Here is a 19,522-nt window from a genome sequence, read left to right as displayed (position 1 = left end):
GTCCCCCCAAAATATGTGTCAACTTGGCTAGGCCATGATTCCGAGTATCGTGTGATTGTTCACCACTTTGTCATCTGATACGATTTTCGTATGTGTTATAAATCCTTCCTCTACGATGTTAACAAGGTGGGATAGGCAGCAGTTATGTTAATGAGGCAGGACTCAATCTACAAGATTAGGTTCTGTCTTAAATCAATCTCTTTTGAGATATAAAAGAGAGAAGCCAGTAGAGAGATATGGGGGACCTCATACCACCACGAAAGAAGCACCAAGAGCATAGTGTGTCCTTTGGACCTGGGGTCCTTTCACTGAGAAGCTCCTAGACCAAGGGAAGATGGATGACAATGACCTTCCTCCAGAGCTGACAGAGAGAGAAAGCCTTACTCTGGAGCTGACGCCCTGAATTCAAACTTCTAGCCTCCTAGACTGTGAAAGAATAAATTTATCTTTGTTAAAGCCCTCCACTTGTGGTACTTCTGTTATAGCAGCACTAGATAACTGAGACAACTGTTCTCTAATATTGCCACTATCTTACTCCTTCTTGATTTGGGTTTTAAGTTTCTAATGTGCTTTGTACAACAGTGTCTGAGACTGATGGGGCAAAATTAGTTTGTCAGAAGCATGCAAAAAAGTGAATTTTTATAAGCCCAAACTACAGCCCTTACTGAAAAGAATGTCAAAAAGTAGAAAATGCAGAGACCCAAAGGATAGGTAATTAAAGGTTTCAAAAGCTGGAACATGGTAACTTAATAAAATGGGCCTTATATAAAATATTCCCTGGGTGGCACACAGGGTTTGCACTCAACTACTAACTTAAACTCTGGCAGTTGGGGTCCACCCAGCCTTGCCATAGGACAAAGGCCTGACAATCTGCTTCTGTAAAGATTACAGCAGAGAAAACCCTATGGGGTAGTTCTACTCTGTCGCATGGGGTCACTACCAGTCAGAATTGACTCAATGGCAGTGGTTTTTTTTTTTTTTTAATTTTTTGGTTATATAAAATATGAATTAAAATGTTAACTGCATTTATATTTATTAAATGGGAAAGATGAATGAATTTTATTTTTTATTTTGTATCCTTCACATTAACCCTATTTGCTGATCTGTGTCATTTGCTGATTATAAAAATTGCCTCTTTCAAAATTACATCCAGACATGGATACCAATGATGAGTCTGATGAAGACAATCTTACAAGTTATGATATTCAGCTCAGTATTCAAGAGTCCATTGAAGCCAGCAAGACCACATGTTATCCTGAAAGGTAACGTCGAAATGGACTATTCTCCACAAAATGTCTTTATGACATTCATTTCGTTGTAAGATACAATGAACAATATTTGCTGACTTTCCCTTTAGGAAAATGCTTACCCTTCTTTTCTAGCAGGGAGTCTAACAGCTTTTTACAGTGGCCACTGTGCCTAGGCTTTACAATCTGTTCTTCCACAAATCACCATCTTGTGGAAAACGAAAACAACCTAAACGGGAAATTCCTAGTTGACTTTGTGATTGCATAGGGTTGCCTATTTTGTAAATTAATATGGAATCAAAAAAGACAATGGGCAGTTTGGACAAATTTGCCAGTATAGTTAATACAACTAAATGGATAGACAGAGGTCTGTACATTCTAGAGCACATTCTGCTACTGACTCAGGTAACCCTTTATATGTTACGGATTTCATTTTCGCATCTTTAAAATGTGGAAAAGAGTGCTAATCCACCTTAACCACCCCTTAAATTCAATGAATGGGAGAACTGTGGGTTTTTTATTATATACAATGAAGTAACATGTAAACCACAATTTATTTACTTACTTACTATCTAAAAAAAAATCTAGATGATACCAAAAACAAAAGCAAACTTATTGCCATTAAGTCAATTCCAACTCTTAGCGAATAGGACAGAGTAGAACTGCCCCTAGGGTTTCCAAGAAGCAGCTGGTGGATTTGAACTGCCGATGTTCTTGGTTAGCAGCTGAGCTCTTAACCACTATACGACCAAGGCTCCTAAGATGGAGGTAAATAAACATAAAATTGATGTTCTATGTTAGCAGGAGCTGTTGAATCTAAAACTCCAGAAGTTTCCGTTTTGAACAATACACATTATACTTCTGACCAATATGAATTTTAGTTTACCTGTACATTCTATGGAAACCCTGGGGGTGTAGTGGTTAAATGCTATGGCTGCTAACCAAAGGGTCAGCAGTTCGAATCCGCCAGGCGCTCCTTGGAAACTCTATGGGGCAGTTCTCCTCTGTCCTGTAGGGTCGCTATGAGTCAGAATCGACTTGACGGCACTGGGTTTGGTTTTTTTTGGTTTGGTACATTTATTTAGAATCCTCTATTCTGAAATTTAGTAGTGTTTTTGTATAGATTCAGTACTTTTTTAAAATAGATATATTACATTTAAATTTCTTGGTTTTTAAGTCTTTCCCTTATCTCCAGCGGATTCTAGAACCTTAGAATTTCCAGGAAAGCATTAATGATCCTAGAATGCTAGTAGATGTCTCTGCTTTTAATAGAGTTAAATAAAACCGGTTAAACCAGTTACTGTCAGGTTGAATCCGACTCATGGCGACCTCATTTATGTCAGAGCAGAACTGTGCCCCGTAAGGTTCTCAGTGGCTGCTTTTTTTGAAAGTAGGTTATTAGGCATTTCTTCTGAGGAGCCTCTGGGCAGACTCAACCCACCAATCTTTTGGTTAGCAGCCGGGCAAATTAACCATTTGCATTACCCGAGGACTCTAGAGTTAAATAAAATTGTTATGAAATACCTTGTCTCCATTGAATAAACACACATACACACCAGAGAGGGCCATGAGGGTTTAAATCACAACCTTCTGGGACAGTGATTGGACGTTTGGGAGTTTTTACTTGTGGATCATCTATTTAAAGACTCTAATCTGCAGTGTGGACCATAAGGTTCCAAGTAAGTGACTAATTAGCAATTATTAAGTTCAAAGCAAAAAACGTTTATTGAACATGGAGTTTTTTAAAGTTTGAAGAAGTCTTAGAGATCTTCCTGTTTACTCCCATCATTTCGCAGATGAGGAGAGCACCATCCAGGAAGGTTAATCCTGCCCCAGGACCACAAAACCCCAAACCCAGGTCTTCTCACTGCAATTCCAATTGTTTATTCCTTTTTCATTGCTTAGAACTAACCTAAGACACAGGGTTGTAATCTTATGTATTTTAAATCTTCACTAATGTTCCTAGTTTCAGTGTATCATAAATATATTCTGGATCTGACTTCTAGACATTTACATTTTAAAGTAAATAAACTTTGTGCATGTCCTATAGATCTTGATTATAAATATGTACAAAAACTCGATATAAATTAAAATTTTCAGTTCTTTGAAGTATAAGTAGTATAAATCTGGCTTATTTTTCCTTCTCTGGTAGATTCGTACCCCTAAGTGACCAAAACAGAAGAGTTGTGAAGGCCATAAGACAAGGTAAATGGGTGTATTGTCTACCGTGGAATGGACTAGAGATTCCACCCTGCCAAGGCAGATATTTGTTATCTGCTCCTGTGTTTAATTTAGGTCACATTCTTGAGCTGCAGGACTATGTGAAATATAAATATGCATTGGATGAAGCTGATGAAAAAGGATGGTTTCCATTGCATGAAGCTGTTGTTCAACCCATTCAACAAATACTTGAAATTGTTCTGGATGGTAAGGGAACATAAAAACTCTTTGACCAAACTGGAGCAAGAATGCAGAACTGTGAATGTCCCTAATGAACATAAAAAGCAAAAAAGAAAGAAAGAAATCAGAGAAAGATTATTTGGCAGTACCCGTGTCTTAAATTCGGATTACAAAATTAGCAGATTTGGTCAGGTTCAGAGTTCACCCTTTGCAACCTTCTAAGACCGTGACTTGGGTTGGTGGGAAGCTATGGTTATTGCCAGAAAAACAGTAACGGTTGGTGCATATCATGGATTCATTGATTTGAATGTAAAGCTTTCTTCTTTTGGAAGCCAGTTTTTAATTTTTCATCCTGAACTGTATCTTGAGATAATAAATTTCACAAGATTATTATATAGCTTGAGGATACTTAAAATGTTTGCCCTTATAGTACATTATTTTTACCTAATGTAAACATTAACAAATATTGTGATAAATCAATCCAGTGATAAGCATTAATAATAATTTTGATGCTCCATTTATAAAACACTACCCTAAAAAAAAAAAAAAAAAACACTACCCTATATTTCAACTTTCACTGTTGCTCCCTAGTTCTGTGTTCTAGTAGATGGTAGATATTTGGTAATGACAGTTAGCAAGCAAGCAAACAAACAAACAAAAAACCTTGGAACACAGTTGTTAGTTTTCTAGCTGTCAATTTGATGAGCAAATCCACATTCATCTACTTAGACTCAACATCATTGGGTAAACGTTAATCAGATCTCCTTTTAGTCTTCTCTTTTCTATCAATTGATTATTCAGTCAAATATATATAATACTGGTTTATTCTGATCTGTGTGATATGCTTTAAGTAAAACTTTTAACTTTTCAACACAATGCTCTCATGTCTCAGCATCCTATAAGACACTCTGGGAGTTCAAGACCCATGATGGAGAAACACCCTTGACTTTGGCAGTCAAAGCTGGTCTGGTGGAAAACGTAAGAACTTTACTAGAAAAGGGAGTGTGGCCCGACACCAACAATGACAAAGGAGAGACGCCCCTTCTGATTGGTAAATGACCTTTTTTCTAGAACTGTGATCATTTGAGATAAATAATAAATATTCTGTATTTATTAGAAACCACTGTATATTGGCTGGAATTATAAGACCTCATCTCTTTCCAAGCCCTGAGCCCCTCTCCAAGCCCCACCTCACCTGTCCTATGATTTATTTGTCCCATCACACAAAAAGGTCAAATGTGAAAAATAATTACATTCTTCAGCATCAAAGTATAGAGTATAACTAGCCAGGAGAGACCCAAAATAGGAATTTTATGAGGCCAGTGCTTTAAAAAAAGTGCCTTAGATGGCAAAAAAAAAAAAAAGTGACTTTTGGTTCCTCCAGGACTCCCTTCTCCATTTGCCATCTGGGCCTGGCCTTTATTTACAGTACTGTGATATATTACAGTTATGTTACACAGACATTGTCTGAGTGGTAGTTAATCTGATTTGTGACGATCTGACACTTCTTAAGGGTTTTTGCCCTCGAATTCCCTGTCTACCCACCCCAGGGAGCTGGTGTCACCTTTCTCTAGTTGGATAGCCCCGAGATTATTCTGGACAGTGGGCCACAGTAGGAGGAAGCCCAGGGGATGGTTGGCACAACATCTTGGTTCCATTGCCTTCCATTACCCATGACCTTCCACCATTTATAGCTCAGTTCATTTGACTTCAGACATTTTCTTTTTCACAAATCAATACACACCTTCTTCATCCCCATCTCCTCTTTCAATTTTCCAGTCCTTGTCAAGAAACCATGGAAAAAGCTTTCTTCTCTATTTATGTTTTATGAGTCAGGAAATAATCCAACTCACAGCTGACAATAAGTAAATTACATCAACAAAGCACATTTATCAAAAGAAAGAAAGTGACAGTAACTTAAAAAGGAATGTGTCATCTGACTCTAAAGTGTTCAAAAGTGCCTAGAATCTGTGCAAATTTTTCTAATTCCTTGAACTCTTAAGCTTAAGCCTGATTTTTTTTAAGCATTAGTATTAAAGATATATGCTTTTTTTTACTTAAGAAAGTGAATTCTGTTTTTTTGTTTGTTTTGTGTTTTATTAGTTATGTTACACCAGTACTATACCTACTAATTTTCACTATTTCAGCCATTTCTTTGTTAAGAATGTCTTTGTGGGTTAGCTTGGGTGGGGTTCTTCACCATATACTTTATTATTTCTGTGAGAAATCTATTCTTAGTCCCCCAAATTAAATTACAAGTGAAGTTTTGGTTTTAAAAAAAAATTAAGTTGAAGACTGCCTCTATATGTTGTTTTGTTCATTATGAAAGACTAATACCTCATCAACACATTCTCTGAGTCAAAAAAAAGAAGTAGGAATGCTCAGGCTATGATTTTATTATCTCTCCCCTCTTTAATACTCCCCTTTAATGCATTTTTCTAATCAGAAAAAATGCAATCAGAACAAGAAGATACATGAGGACACATTCCTTTGGTTCGTTTAACTTGCTTAATGTTTGTTCCTCCCCAGCACCAGCTAGGATGAGGTAATTCCCCGCAATTAGAGCTGCCAGTGGCAGCTGGACAATTCAGAGAACCTCATTTGTCACTAGACTCTGCTTTAGACCATGAGCAAGAGAAAAACTGAAATCCCGCTGCAGTGACGGCTTGCTTGCTTTCAAATGAAGTAGGCAAAGTTTGTCTTCATCCTCCTAGTATGACTTTTGGAGCTCTCCCCTCACCTTGGCCTTAGCCTTTCGGCCTTCGGCCTCCTGGCTGCCCAGGATATTCTACGAGGTCTCACATCTCCACCTACCTTTCTCAGCAAAGGCCCAGACTATGAGTCTCTCCAGACAGAAGACAGCCCAGGCTTCACCACAAGTGAGAGCCAACTCTGTCTTTTCCCTGTTGTCCATGGTGCCTAACACAGTGCATTTTATGTGTTGTCGTTATTATTAGGTGTTGTCGAGTTGATTTTTGACTCATAGCAACCCCGTACACAGACTAGAACTGCCCCATAGAGTTTTCTAGCTGTAATCAGAGTGACAGATCTTTCTCCCATGGAGCCAGTGGGTGAGTTTGAACTGCACAGCAAGAACTTACTAACTGAATGTAAGAAGAGAAGAGAAAGAAACTATGTTAACTCCATTTACAGGGAATAGCACTCACTCACCCTGCTGTTTCTTATTAAGATTTTTTTCTTATTGATAAGAAAAATGTGTTAGAACTGACAATTTTTTAATAATCCAAAGGAAATAAAACTTTTCAGAGTATAATTTCAGCTATTCGATACAAGCAGATGCGGAGAGAGACATCTGATTTGGTGAACCCCTTAACTCCTAACTGTCACACACTTCACCCATTTAGAAAAACATGACCTACCTAGATTCTAAACAGTCCTGTTGGTGATCCTCCACTAAATGTATGGAAAAGAGAAGCCTATTTAATACTGACTGTCATCTTTGGTAAGGAGCCCTGGTGGTGTGGTGGTTAAAGCAATTGACTGCTAACAGAAAGGTGGATGGTTCGAAACCACCAGTGGCTCTGCAGGAGAAAGATGTGGCAGTCTGCTTCCGTAGAGATTTACAGCCTTGGAAGCCCTGTGGGGTCGCTGTAAGTTGGACTGGACAGCAGTGGGTGGGTCATCTTTGGTGGGAAAACAAAACAAAACCCTGTTTCTGGGGGTGAAAATGCATCTACAGGACACTGAAGTGATGAAATGGTATTAATGAAATTTGTTACCACTTACTGAGCTCCTATGATGTACTAGGTGCCATACTAAGCATTTTACATACATTATTTAATTTATGCAATCTTACCATGGCTATGGTTTCCATTTTGTTGCTGAAGAAATTGAAGCTTAAAAAGGGTACACACAATATCCTGTGCTAGTGATGGGTACTATTTTTCGTGGAACCCTTAAACCCCTCCTCAGGGTCTTAAAGAAGAGGCAGTATCAGCTTGCGTACTTACACCCCACAATAGAAATGTGGGTACGAGAAATAAAAGGATAGGCCTTATAGAGGTAAAAAGAAGAGCTATTATCTACCTTGACATTAGACTTGGTAATTAGATTACTACCGTTTCAGGGATTCATGTTATTAGGCCTGCTGTTGACAATTCTTTTTAAACTCGTTTTCCAGCTATAAAAAAGGGCTCCTACGACATGGTATCTGCTCTGATTAAACACAACACTAGCCTTGACCAGCCCTGTGTCAAGCGATGGTCGGCAATGCATGAAGCAGCCAAACAGGGTCGCGAAGACATCATAGCTCTGCTGCTAAGCCACGGAGGAAATGTCCACCTGAGAGACGGATTCGGAGTCACACCCTTAGGCGTTGCTGCCGAGTATGGCCACTGCGATGTGTTAGAGCAACTAATCCACAAAGGTGTGTGAAAAGGAATTACACCTTTCTGACTGTTCTCCTCCCTCTCTGACTCTCCTTTTCTCCCTCCTCGGTGACTCTTCTTCCTCCCCTAATGTAAGTGGGCATCAGGCTTTAGTATACAGCCCTCTTTCTAGACCCCTGTTCCACAACGTAATTAAGTAATATCCAATGCCTAACCCTGATCACAGTCTCTACAAACAGCCAATTTTCACAAAGGTGGTTCACCAGGATCTCACACTCATCTTCTAAACAAAATTCCTCCTCTGTTCCCACTTCCTATGTAGTAATTTCTCTCAACCAAGACTAAAACCTTGGGTTTTCTCTAATACCTCCATCACATTCTTTCCTATATTCAGTCATTTGCCAAGTCCTATAGCTTCTCCCTCACCCGTCCCCACCTTTGCAATCCCCCCCGCCTTTCTCGCATCTTCCCTGAACTAGTGCAGTTGTTTCTTAACCTTTCTCCGGGTTTCTGGTCTTATCATCAGAGAATCCATATGACATCCTACAACTCAGTACTGCGCACTCAGGGACAGCTACAATAAAACTATTCAGAAACTCCTCAGTGGCTTCCTACTGCCCACTGAATCATGTACAGGTCCCCACACCATTACCCTGAATTGTTTTTCTGGGTTTATCCCTCATTACTCCCCAGAGGCACCTCGGAAGAAAGGCCTGGTGATCTACTGCTGAAAAATCAACCACTGAAAACACTGTGGAGCATAGTTCTACCCTTACACGTATGGGGTCACCCTAAGTCGGCATCAGAAACCCTGGTGGTATAGTGGTTAAGAGCTACGGCTGCTAATAAAAAGGTCAGCAGTTCAAATCCACCAGGCAGTCTGGAAATCCTATGGGACAGTTCTACTCTGTCCTGTAGGGTTGCTATGAGTCAGAATCGACTCGATGACGAGTTTGTTTGTTTTTTGGTTTTTCAGTCAAAATCATCTCGATGGCAACTGGCTTCATCTTGACAATTTGTCCAGTTATCGTTATGCCACATGTGTTCTCTTGCTAGGTGGTGATGTATTTGCCTTGGCGGATGATGGAGCGTCAGTGTTGTTTGAGGCTGCAGGAGGGGGCAATCCAGATTGCATTTCCCTCCTGCTGGAATATGGGGGAAGTGGAAATGTACCTAACAGAGCGGGACATCTCCCTATACACCGAGCTGCCTACGAGGGACATTATCTGTGAGTAGTAAATCAGGGCAATGATTTTAAGATAAAAGTGCAAGATGAGATATGCAGGATAATCACAAGTCTCTCTATAATACCCTCCGAAATCCAAAATATTCACGATGGCGGTATTTAGATATTTAGAACTCATCTGATTTTTCACCTTCTTTTTATCTTCTTATCCTTTATAAAATGTCCATGAGGATCATATACTACTTTTAGAATGAAAAGAGAATCATTTTTATAAGGAAGTTAAGTTATAAAGCGTGAATTCTGTATAAGCTCCACCACCACCACCACCGCTGCCCCAAGAGTGCCTCTTTGTTAAGAATGTGCTCAACAAAAGACTAAGGGGTTTCAAAAAAATTTGCCCTGTGGCTAAGGATTAAAACTGGTGACAATACTATCAGTTTTACTCCAATTGCTTATTAAAAACTTCAGGTTATTATAGTAAAGTGTCAGATATATCTTTGAGTAGACAAGTTTCATTGTAAGTTTAGATTTCTTTATAAAAATGGTTGGATACATTTTTAAATCTCAAAATGTGCCACAACCAACACGTCAGTAGAAGGCTAGTGTCACGATATTAAATTACCCACCATGATGACTTTAGGCAATTAAATATATTTCACAAGTTCAGAATCTTTGAAATAGACATTATCACTTTTAGTAGCCACTTAGTTGGGTAAGTGGCCAATAATTGATGCTACGTGACATGTTGTTAAAGTTTACCTGGATTTGTTCCCAGTGTTCATAAATTTACACATGGTAGCTCTGAATTAGGCACCAGAGATCAAGTTATCCTTGCTTGTGGTGCTTATACATGATTAGCTGGTCAGTCAAGTGTGAAATTCACAACTATTTATCACACGTACTTAGAAGCATAAACCCCTGTTAGTTACCTCCAGGGGTCTAATATAATGTTAATGGACTAATTAAGACTCCTTTCAGTTAATAATTAAATTGCAAGTTATATGGAGGCAGACAGGATGGGCATGGCAATATTAAAGGATAGATTGCTCAGGAATCAATTAAGGAGGAGTAGCGAATGAGAATTCAAAAGGCCTTAAGTTCTAATCATTGCCCCACATCTAACTATGTGGCTTCGGGAAAGTCGCCTCACCTCTCTGGACTTCATATTGCTCTTCTATTAAATGAAGAAGTTGAACTCAAAGATGCCCAGTGTCATTTCCAGCTCTAACTTCCTATGACTGTGATTCTGTTGGTCAAGATCATGAAGCATTCTCCTGTGGCACCACACAGGCTTACTTTTATATATATATATACACACACACTTTACTAACTAGCATTGATGGCATATAAATATTACATTGTTTAGGGAAGAATTGAAAAATGGCAAGGGTTCCTAAAGAGCCACAATACCAGGACCAAACATGTAAGACCCAGCATGTCCCCCAGGAAAGTTTAGAATGGGAAGCGAAACCAAAACTAAACTAAATGATATTATCTTGATGGACAAAGGTTAAATGCTTTAGTAGAAGATTATCTAGAAAATACAAAGGATACTAAACAAACTGTATTCATTTGCATAGCAAGAAAGATGGTTTATTTAATTTCTTGAATTTTTTTTTCACACGATGTGGATATTTAACTTTTTTTTTAGTGCTCTGAAATATCTTATCCCAGTAACATCCAAAAATGCAATCCGCAAGAGTGGACTAACACCAATTCACTCAGCAGCAGACGGACAAAATGTACAGTGCCTACAACTGCTCATTGAAAATGGTTTTGATGTCAACACTCTGCTTGCCGATCACATTTCCGAGAGCTATGACGATGGAAGGAAGACTGCGCTCTATTTTGCCGTTTCTAATAATGATATCCTATGCACAGAAGTCCTTCTGGCTGCAGGTGCAGACCCCAACCTAGATCCCCTCAACTCCCTTCTCGTGGCAGTGAGGGCCAACAATCATGAAATTGTCCGGCTGCTCCTCTCCCACGGAGCTGATGTCAATTGTTATTTTATGCACGTGAATGACACTCGTTTCCCCAGTGCCATTCAGTATGCCCTAAATGATGAGGCAATGCTCAGGCTATTGCTGAACAATGGCTACCAAGTGGAGATGTGCTTTGACTGCACGCACGGGGACATCTATGGAAACTCTTTTGTGTGGTCAGAGATAGAGGAAGAGGTACTGCCGGGATGGACATCTTCCGTCATCAAAGATAACCCGGTGAGCTACATTCTTTTCTTCTTCATATTGGGTCATCATCCTAACTCTGATAAAGTGTCACTCATTTAGGGAGACCTGGTGGCGCAGTAGTTAAGAGTTACAGCCAGGTATGGCTGCTAACTGAAAGGTTAGCAGTTCAAATCCACCAGCTACTCCTTGGAAACTCTGTGGGGCAGTTCTGCCCTGTCCTAAAGGGTCAGAATGAGTTGGAATCAACTCAATGGAAACAGGTTTGGTTGTTTTTAGTTTGTTTTTGTTTACGAGAAAAGGAAAAATCAACTCTAACTTTAACATTTTCCTCTGGAATTTTTGTTTGCAATGACATGGGAATATAAACAAAGCTTGGCAAAAAAGATGTTTATTTTTCTTGAAATGGGGCGTTGATAAACTAGATGTAGAAGGATATGAAAATAGATGCAATTAATGGCTTCTGCTTATTTGGTGGAAAACTGGGGTTAGATGGAAAGGAGCATGAGTCTTCCCTGTTATGTCTACTGTAATCACATCAGAGCCATGCACACGTCTTCAGGGCTGAGAGTTTCACAGAAACGAGCAAGCAATTCATTTTTGATTCATCATGGGGAGGGATATTTCATTTCCTGCCAAAAAAACCAAGATAATAATTTTCTATGACAAAACTGAATATTTCTGTATATGATATGCATATATGGTATTCCTAAATTAAATTTCACCAATTCTCTCAGTTCTGTGAGTTTATTACAGTTCCATGGATGAAACACTTGGTAGGCAGCGTCGTCCGCGTATTACTAGATTACATGGATTACGTTCCTCTGTGTGCCAAGCTGAAGTCTGCCCTAGAAGCACAGAGAGAATGGCCAGAAATCCGTCAAATACTAGGTAAAAGCTTTGCCCACAAAATTTTTATTAAGATATGTCTATGGGGGAAGTTTTTTAATGCCTTCTTCAATATTTTTCAGTGCTAATTTACTTTATTTTCAGAATTATCTGATTTTTTAAGGAAATCATTTTTAATACTTTCTCTAATGTGAGATACAAATTTTGTGCTTTTCTTGATATTTTCCGACTCTTATATGAGTAAAACTATATTAACATTCTGACTTGAACTCATGTTCTTAAAGTTAACTTCTGTAATATCATACAACAAGTAGACTGTAATCTCCATGTGGGCAGGGACCTGTTTTGTTTCTTTTTGTACTCTCCAGGCTAGCATGGTGCCTAGGAAACAGTAAATACTCAGTAAATACTATCGAGTAAATGAGTGAATGGAAGAAATTAAAATTGTCCTTTTTGACATGCTCTCTCTCAGGGCTTTACTGACAAATTCCTACCACCTAAGGTTTATATTATAGACAGGCCATTTTGTTTTTTCTAGGCAAGAGTTCTTAATTATAATCATAAAAGTGGATCAAACTTTAGAAGTTTTAATAAAAATGCATCTTAAATTACTCCAAAAAAAGTAGAAACTAGAAAAAAAGCCATAGGCTGAAGATGTTTTCTGTTTCAAAATATGAGTTTGGAAAAATGAACTTTCAAAATCCATTTGGACATTAATTTCGTGGAACATAAAGAGGCATCATAGAGTTTTACATGACATTCTAAATCATCTGGCACCCTTGATATACCTAAGTAGGCCTTGAGTGTGATCTCAGAACACTGCAACAGCCTATTCTTTAGGATCAGGCAACTTCTTTGCAAATTCAGCAACATATGTTTTACAGACAAGAAGATGATACTGAAAGGTTGAACTGACTCAAGTACCATATTTGTTAGTTATAACGTTCTGTAAAGGAAAAATGAGTGATATAGTGGGTTTTCATCTAAACACTTAGTTTTAATCACAGAGTCTTATACATTTAATTAGACTATTTTGACCATGGTAGCAAGAAACATAGGCTAGTGGAGAGAATGGAGACTTTGATTGGCTGTGCAGTCTGATAATTCATCTTGATGCAGATGTGAAGGTAAGCTGGCTTTTCCCCTGGAATGAGTTCTACAACAGAACCTTGCGACTACTAAAACAGGAGTCTTAGAAAATCTGATGAACAATGTAACATTGTGAGCCTAGAGACTGAGGTGTGGGAACAGATAGGCCTAGGATGGAATGGAATTCTGGTCTTGCCTGGAAGTAGGATTGCTGGATTGTATGGTGCCTATGTCTTTCAGGGCTGATAGATTCAGAGAAACAAGCAACAAATTTATCATTTTTGTTTCATTGGGAGGAGTGTTTTTTATTTCCTATAAAAAGAGCAAGATAGTCACAGCAGCTGTGTAACCTTGAACAAGTGGTTTACCCTTGTTTGCCTAGTCTCTCCCGTTGCACAGGATGGCTGGGAGACCATTTGTCTCATAAGATTGTTGTGGGGATTCAAAGAGAAGATGCATTTAAGTTCTTAGCATAATATCTAGAGCATTAAAAAAACAATAAATTATCTATTTTCAAAACTAAATTATTAATATTTTTATATTATTTTATTACATGGTTGTTGTTGGGCACCGTTCAGTCAATTCTGAATCATAGCGACCCCATGTGTGACAAAGTAGAACTGCCCCATAGGGTTTTCTTGGCTGTAATCTTTATGGAAGCAGATCGCCAGGTCTTTCTCCCAAAGAGCCCCTGGGTAAGTTCAAACTGCCAACCTTTGGGTTAGCAGTGGAGCACTTAACCATTTATACTACTATGGCTCCTTTTATTACATGGTTAAAATGGAGTCCCCAGGTGGCACAAACGGTTAAGTACTCACCTACTAACTGAAACGTCGGTGGTTCAAATCTACCCCAGAGGTTCCTCAGAAGAAAGGCCTGGCAATCTACTTTGGAAAGATCACAGCCAATGAAAACCATATGGAGCACAGTTCTACTTTGAGTCACATGGGTTCACCAGGAGTCAGAACTGACTAGATGGCAGCTAGTTGGATTTGATTTGGGTTTATATGTAAATACCTGAAATGTATATATAAAGCATGTCATGAAATCCTCACAACTTGCAGAGTTATATATTATCATTTCTACAAGTAAAAAACTAAGGCTAAGTAAAATTACAAAACAACCTGTTGTTATTATATGCCGTTGAGTCGATTCTGACTCATAGTGATCCCATGTGACAGTGTAAAACTGCCCCATAGAAATTTTTGGGCTGTAACCTTTATGAAAGCAGATGCCAGGCCTTTTCCCCAAGGAGCCAACAGGTGGGTTTGAACCAAGAACCTTTCAGTTAGCAGCCTAGTGCTTAACTGTTTGCACCACCTATGAATTCTTGAAACTGATCTGATGAGGCAGTCTTTCCTGACTGAGGCCCACACTGGGAGAGGAATCAGAATCAAGCAGGACAGGGACAAGAGAGGGTCTAGATAAAAGTGAGGGTGGGAAGTACAACCAGGACACCTCAGGGAGCACACTAGAAGGATATGCCCTCAGAATACCTCAAAATTGAAACCTATTTCAAAACAAGCTAAAAGGCATAAGGAAAATGATATAAGAAATGAAACAACAACAAAAAAAAGCCATTGTCATCGAGTCAATTCCAACTCATAGCGACCCCACAGGGCAGAGTAGAACTGCCCCATAGAGTTTCCAAGGCTGTAGTCTTTACGGAAGCAGACTGCCACATCTTTCTCCCACAGAGCAGCTGGTGGACTTGAACCGCCGACCTTTTGGTTAGCACCCAAGTGCTTAACCACCGTGCCACCAGGATGTCTATAAGACATGAAGATCCATGTAAATTAGAATTAGAAAAAGTCAGAAATGAAGAAACAGATATGAGGAAAGAATTAGAAGTAAATAGAAAAAAATAATTTAAAAAATGAAGCCTAAACTAGCATGAATACAAGAATTAATGATGCAATAGATAGTACCTTAAGAAAAATAGATGAGAAGGAATAAAGTTTAAAAATGAAAGAACAGGTAAAAGAATTTGAGAAATAGTGAAAAACGTTGAAGACAGACAATGAAGGGTCCACATATGAATAATATAGTTACTGAAACAGAAGAGCACTTCAAGGGAACAGAACAAATGCAAACAACTGTATATCAAGAAAAACTTTCTGTAATATAAAAGAAAGATTTGAAACTACAGATTTCTGCCCACATACTTTGGGCATGTGGGCAAAAAGGAAGTGACATACAAGGGAGGGAAATTAGATGATTACTAAACTTGTCTTCCACACGCTTTATGCCTAAAGAATATGGAGTAACATACTGAAGAGCACACAAGGGAAGAAAGGAAACCCTGGTGGCATAGTGGTTAAGAGAGAGCTATGGCCGCTAACCAGAAGGTTGGCAGTTCAAAACACCAGGTGCTCCTTGGAAACCCTATGGGGCAGTTCTACTCTGTCCTGTAGGGTCACTGTGAGTCGGAATCGACTTGATGGCAGCGGGTTTGAATTTTTGGTACGGAAAGAAAATGTGAGCCAAGGATGCATATACAGCAAAATTGACTTCCATTATCAGTTGTCTACATGCAAGAACTCAGGCAATATTGTTTCTCTGACCATCTCCTGAGGAATCCAGTAACAAACGAGATTTGGACAACCCAAAATGACTACAGAGATTATCAGCATAAGGATTATTAACTAGTTGCCAAGGAGTCAGTTCAGACTCACGATGACCTCATGTGTGTCAGAGCAGAGCTGTGTTCCAAAGTTTTCAATGGCTGCTTTTCCAGAAGTAGATTGCCAGGCTTTTCTTCCAAGGTGCCTCTGGGTGAACTTAACCCTCCAACCTTTTGGTAATGCACCACCCAGGATTCCATTTCAGTCATACATTATTGCAAATACCCAGTGTAAGTCAGCTGATTGCTATGAGCATGGCTAACCACCGGATGTCAGGATTCCTCTAGATATATGTAAGGCAGTGTATTAGTGAAGAAGAAATTTAAATGGTAATTTTTTTAAAAGATGGATTTATTCTGCCTATTTTGGTAATAATAACTTTGCCTCAAACATCTTTGGAAAACATCGTATAAATAAAACAGACAGTGAATGTTGATAATTTCAAATATAACAGAAATGTGACCACTTTTATTATTGAAAATTGAGTGATGTTGTTGTTAGGTGCTGTTGAGTCAGTTCTGACTCACAGCGACCCTATGTACAACAGAATGAAACACTGCCTGGTCCTGAGCCATTTCCACAATCGTTGTTATGCTTGAGCCCATTGTTGCAGCCACTGTGTCAATCCACCTTGTTGAGGATCTTCCTCTTTTCCGCTGACCCTGTACTTTGCCAAGCATGATGTTCTTCTCCAGAGACTGATCCCTCCTGACAACATGTCCAAAGTATGTAAGACACAGTCTCACCATCCTTGCTTCTAAGGAGCATTCTGGCTGTACTTCTTCTAAGACAGATTTGTTCGTTCTTTTGGCAGTCTGTGGTATGTTCAGCATTCTTTGCTAACACCACAATTCAAAGGCATCAACTCTTCTTTGGTCTTCCTTATTCATTGTGCAGCTTTCACATGCATATGATGTGATTGAAAATACCATGGCTTGGGTCAGGTGCACTTTAGTCTTCAAGGTGACATCTTTGCTCTTCAACACTTTAGAGAGGTCCTTTGCAGCAGATTTACCCAAGGCAATGCATCTTTGGAATTCTTGACTGCCACTTCCATGGGTGTTGATGGTGGATCCAAGTAAAATGAAATCCTTGACAACTTCAATCTTTTCTCCATTTATCATGATGTTGCTCATTGGTCCAGTTGTAAGGATTTTTGTTTTCTTTATGTTGAGGTGCAATCCATACTGAAGGCTGTGGTCCTTGATCTTCATTAGTAAGTGCTTCAAGTCCTCTTCACTTTCAGCAAGCAAGGTTGTGTCATCTGCATAACGCAGGTTGTTAATGAGTCTTCCTCCAATCCTGATGCCCCGTTCTTCTTCATATAGTCCAGCTTCTGTATTATTTGTTCATCATACAGACTAAATAGGTATGGTGAAAGAATACAACCCTGACGCACACCTTTCCTGACTTTAATCCAATCAGTATCCCCTTGTTCTGTCTGAACAACTGCCTCTTGATCTATGTAAAAGTTCCTCATGAGCACAATTAAGCGTTCTGGAATTCCCATTCCTCACAGTGTTATCCATAGTTTGTTATGATCCACATAGTCAAATGCCTTTGCATAGTCAATAAAACACAGGTAAACATCCTTCTGGTATTCTCTGCCTTCAATTGAGTGGTAGTTAACATTTATTGAGTGGTTACAATGTACAAAGCACTTTTCTAATACTTTACATGAATTTGGAAACCCTGGTGATGTAGTGGTTAAGAGCTATGGCTGCTAACCAAAAAGGTAGGCAGTTCAAACCTACCAGGCCTCCTTGGAAACTGTATGGGGCAGTTCTACTCTGTCCTATAGGGTCGCTAAGAGTCATACTCGACTCAATGGCAGTGGGTTTGGTTTGTTGGTTTTTATATGAATTAATTTATTCGATCTTCAAACCACCCATGAAGTAGGTCCCATTTTTATCCACATTTCAAAGATGAGAATACAGAGATCCCAGAGGTTAGGTAACTTGTCCAAGCTCACACACAACTGGCAGAGCCAGGATTTTAACCAAAGCCAACTGAGTTCAGGGCCCATGACCTAAGCCTTTACATGCCTTCATTAAAAACAAACTACAAATAGTTGCCATCAAGTCAGTTCCAACTCATGGCAGCTCCATTTGTGTGTCAGAGTAGTACTGTGCTCCACGGGGTTTTCAATGGCTGACTTTTTGGAAGTAGCTCATCAGGCTTTTCTTCTGAGTCACCTCTGGGTGGACTTGTTCCACCAACCTTTTGGTTAGCAGCAAGCACCCCCACTCCTTCATACTGCAGGTGTGTTGTATTGATATTGTAACTGCAATACAGATAACAAGGTAAGAACTGAAAATAAAGACTAAAGTCACATATTTGAGAAATGTTAGTTTTTGGGGGGGAAATATAAAATGTTCGGCCATCAGGCACTGGAAACAAATCTAAGATTGCATCATGGAGATATGGAATTATTTGCATCAGAAGTTTTCTGGATAATCGTTCCGCAGAAATATGGGTCGAAGAGAGAGGAAGTAAGGAGATACATTTCCAGAACACTCAGTTCTAAAAAGTAAAGAGAAGGAGATGTGAACATTTGCTTTCTTAAACCAAGCCCATTCATTCATGACATTCTAGTTGAATACCGAGTATGTACTGAACACTCTTCTTCTTGGTACAGATGGACTAAATCTCAGCCCTCATGAAGCTTACATTCTAGGGGAGTCGTCTAGAATGTTTAAATACCATCTGAATTTTGCTTAGAGTCACCAGTTTCTAAAAGTGTACACTTTTCCAGAATGACAATGTCCATTACTACTCTGAAACAGTCTGTATCTAACAGGTCAATCCGCTAATACTGTTTTCACTCTTTGTTTTTCCCATTCCTTTTAGAGAATCCTTGTTCGTTAAAGCATTTGTGTCGGCTAAAAATTCGAAGACTTCTGGGTCTCCAGCGCCTCTGCCAGCCAGCTTCCATGGAGAAGCTTCGTCTACCACCAACTATACAAAAATATATATTATTTAAAGAGTATGATCTATATGGACAACAGTTGAAATTGCCATAACTGAAAAATAATATTTCACAGTGTGATTTTTTTTAACTTACTCCCTCAAGAATGTCTTTGGAATTATCTCATATCCTTAAGTGTATGTAAATCCATTGGCAATTTTATAGGTGGATCACGTGTTCAAAGAGAACACCATGTTTTACATCTTAAGAGATCTTTAAATTGTGATTTTTTTAAGATAGTGAATATTTTGTATTTGAATTTCTATTATGTATCTTTGCTCCCTATCAAGTGGCTCCTACCTGGAAACATTATCCATGATCAAGTCTCTCCTACATTCAAAAGACAAGAAAACAAACAAATAACCACTTTTGCAAACCCACAGCTCCTCCTATTGCTGGCCCATTTCTCTCGTCTCTTGTAGTCACGCTAAGTGAAAGAGCACCTTCCTCCCTGCAGGTTCACACACTGTCATCTGACTTCTGTTCCCTCTCCTGCTCTGCTCAGGGTCCCTAAGTGACATTCTTCAGTCCTGATCTCATCGGTTCCTGCAGCATTCGAGACTGTTGCCTGCTCCCTCCATGAAAGGGTCTCTTCCCTGGGTCTTCATGACACCTTGCCCT

At 39.2% G+C, this 19,522-nt stretch overlaps 1 protein-coding gene across 1 annotated transcript; it reads left to right on the top strand.

The window, feature by feature from the left end:
• Positions 1 to 1,155: 1,155 nt before the first annotated feature.
• On the top strand, positions 1,156 to 19,175 carry ASB15 (ankyrin repeat and SOCS box containing 15). The gene is made up of 9 exons (XM_003407026.4): positions 1,156 to 1,262; positions 3,400 to 3,452; positions 3,543 to 3,674; positions 4,540 to 4,698; positions 7,789 to 8,034; positions 9,053 to 9,224; positions 10,834 to 11,404; positions 12,109 to 12,262; positions 18,784 to 19,175. Exons 1-9 carry the CDS (start codon positions 1,156 to 1,158, stop codon positions 18,954 to 18,956), a joined length of 1,767 nt encoding a protein of 588 aa, XP_003407074.1. The 3' UTR covers positions 18,957 to 19,175.
• The last annotated feature ends 347 nt before the right edge of the window (positions 19,176 to 19,522 follow it).

Source organism: Loxodonta africana, chromosome 8 (genome assembly GCF_030014295.1).
Source record: "Loxodonta africana isolate mLoxAfr1 chromosome 8, mLoxAfr1.hap2, whole genome shotgun sequence".
In the NCBI taxonomy this organism is placed as follows: domain Eukaryota; kingdom Metazoa; phylum Chordata; class Mammalia; order Proboscidea; family Elephantidae; genus Loxodonta; species Loxodonta africana.
This window is presented reverse-complemented; position numbering and strand designations above follow the sequence as displayed.

Bases quoted from the DNA above. Each gene is read 5' to 3' on its own strand.
- ASB15 (XM_003407026.4), top strand. From the start codon at position 1,156: ATGGATACCAATGATGAGTCTGATGAAGACAATCTTACAAGTTATGAT. The intron at 8,035-9,052 runs GTGTGTGAAAAG...TTCTCTTGCTAG, and splicing joins AGAGCAACTAATCCACAAAG to GTGGTGATGTATTTGCCTTG. The intron at 9,225-10,833 runs GTGAGTAGTAAA...CTTTTTTTTTAG, and splicing joins GCCTACGAGGGACATTATCT to TGCTCTGAAATATCTTATCC.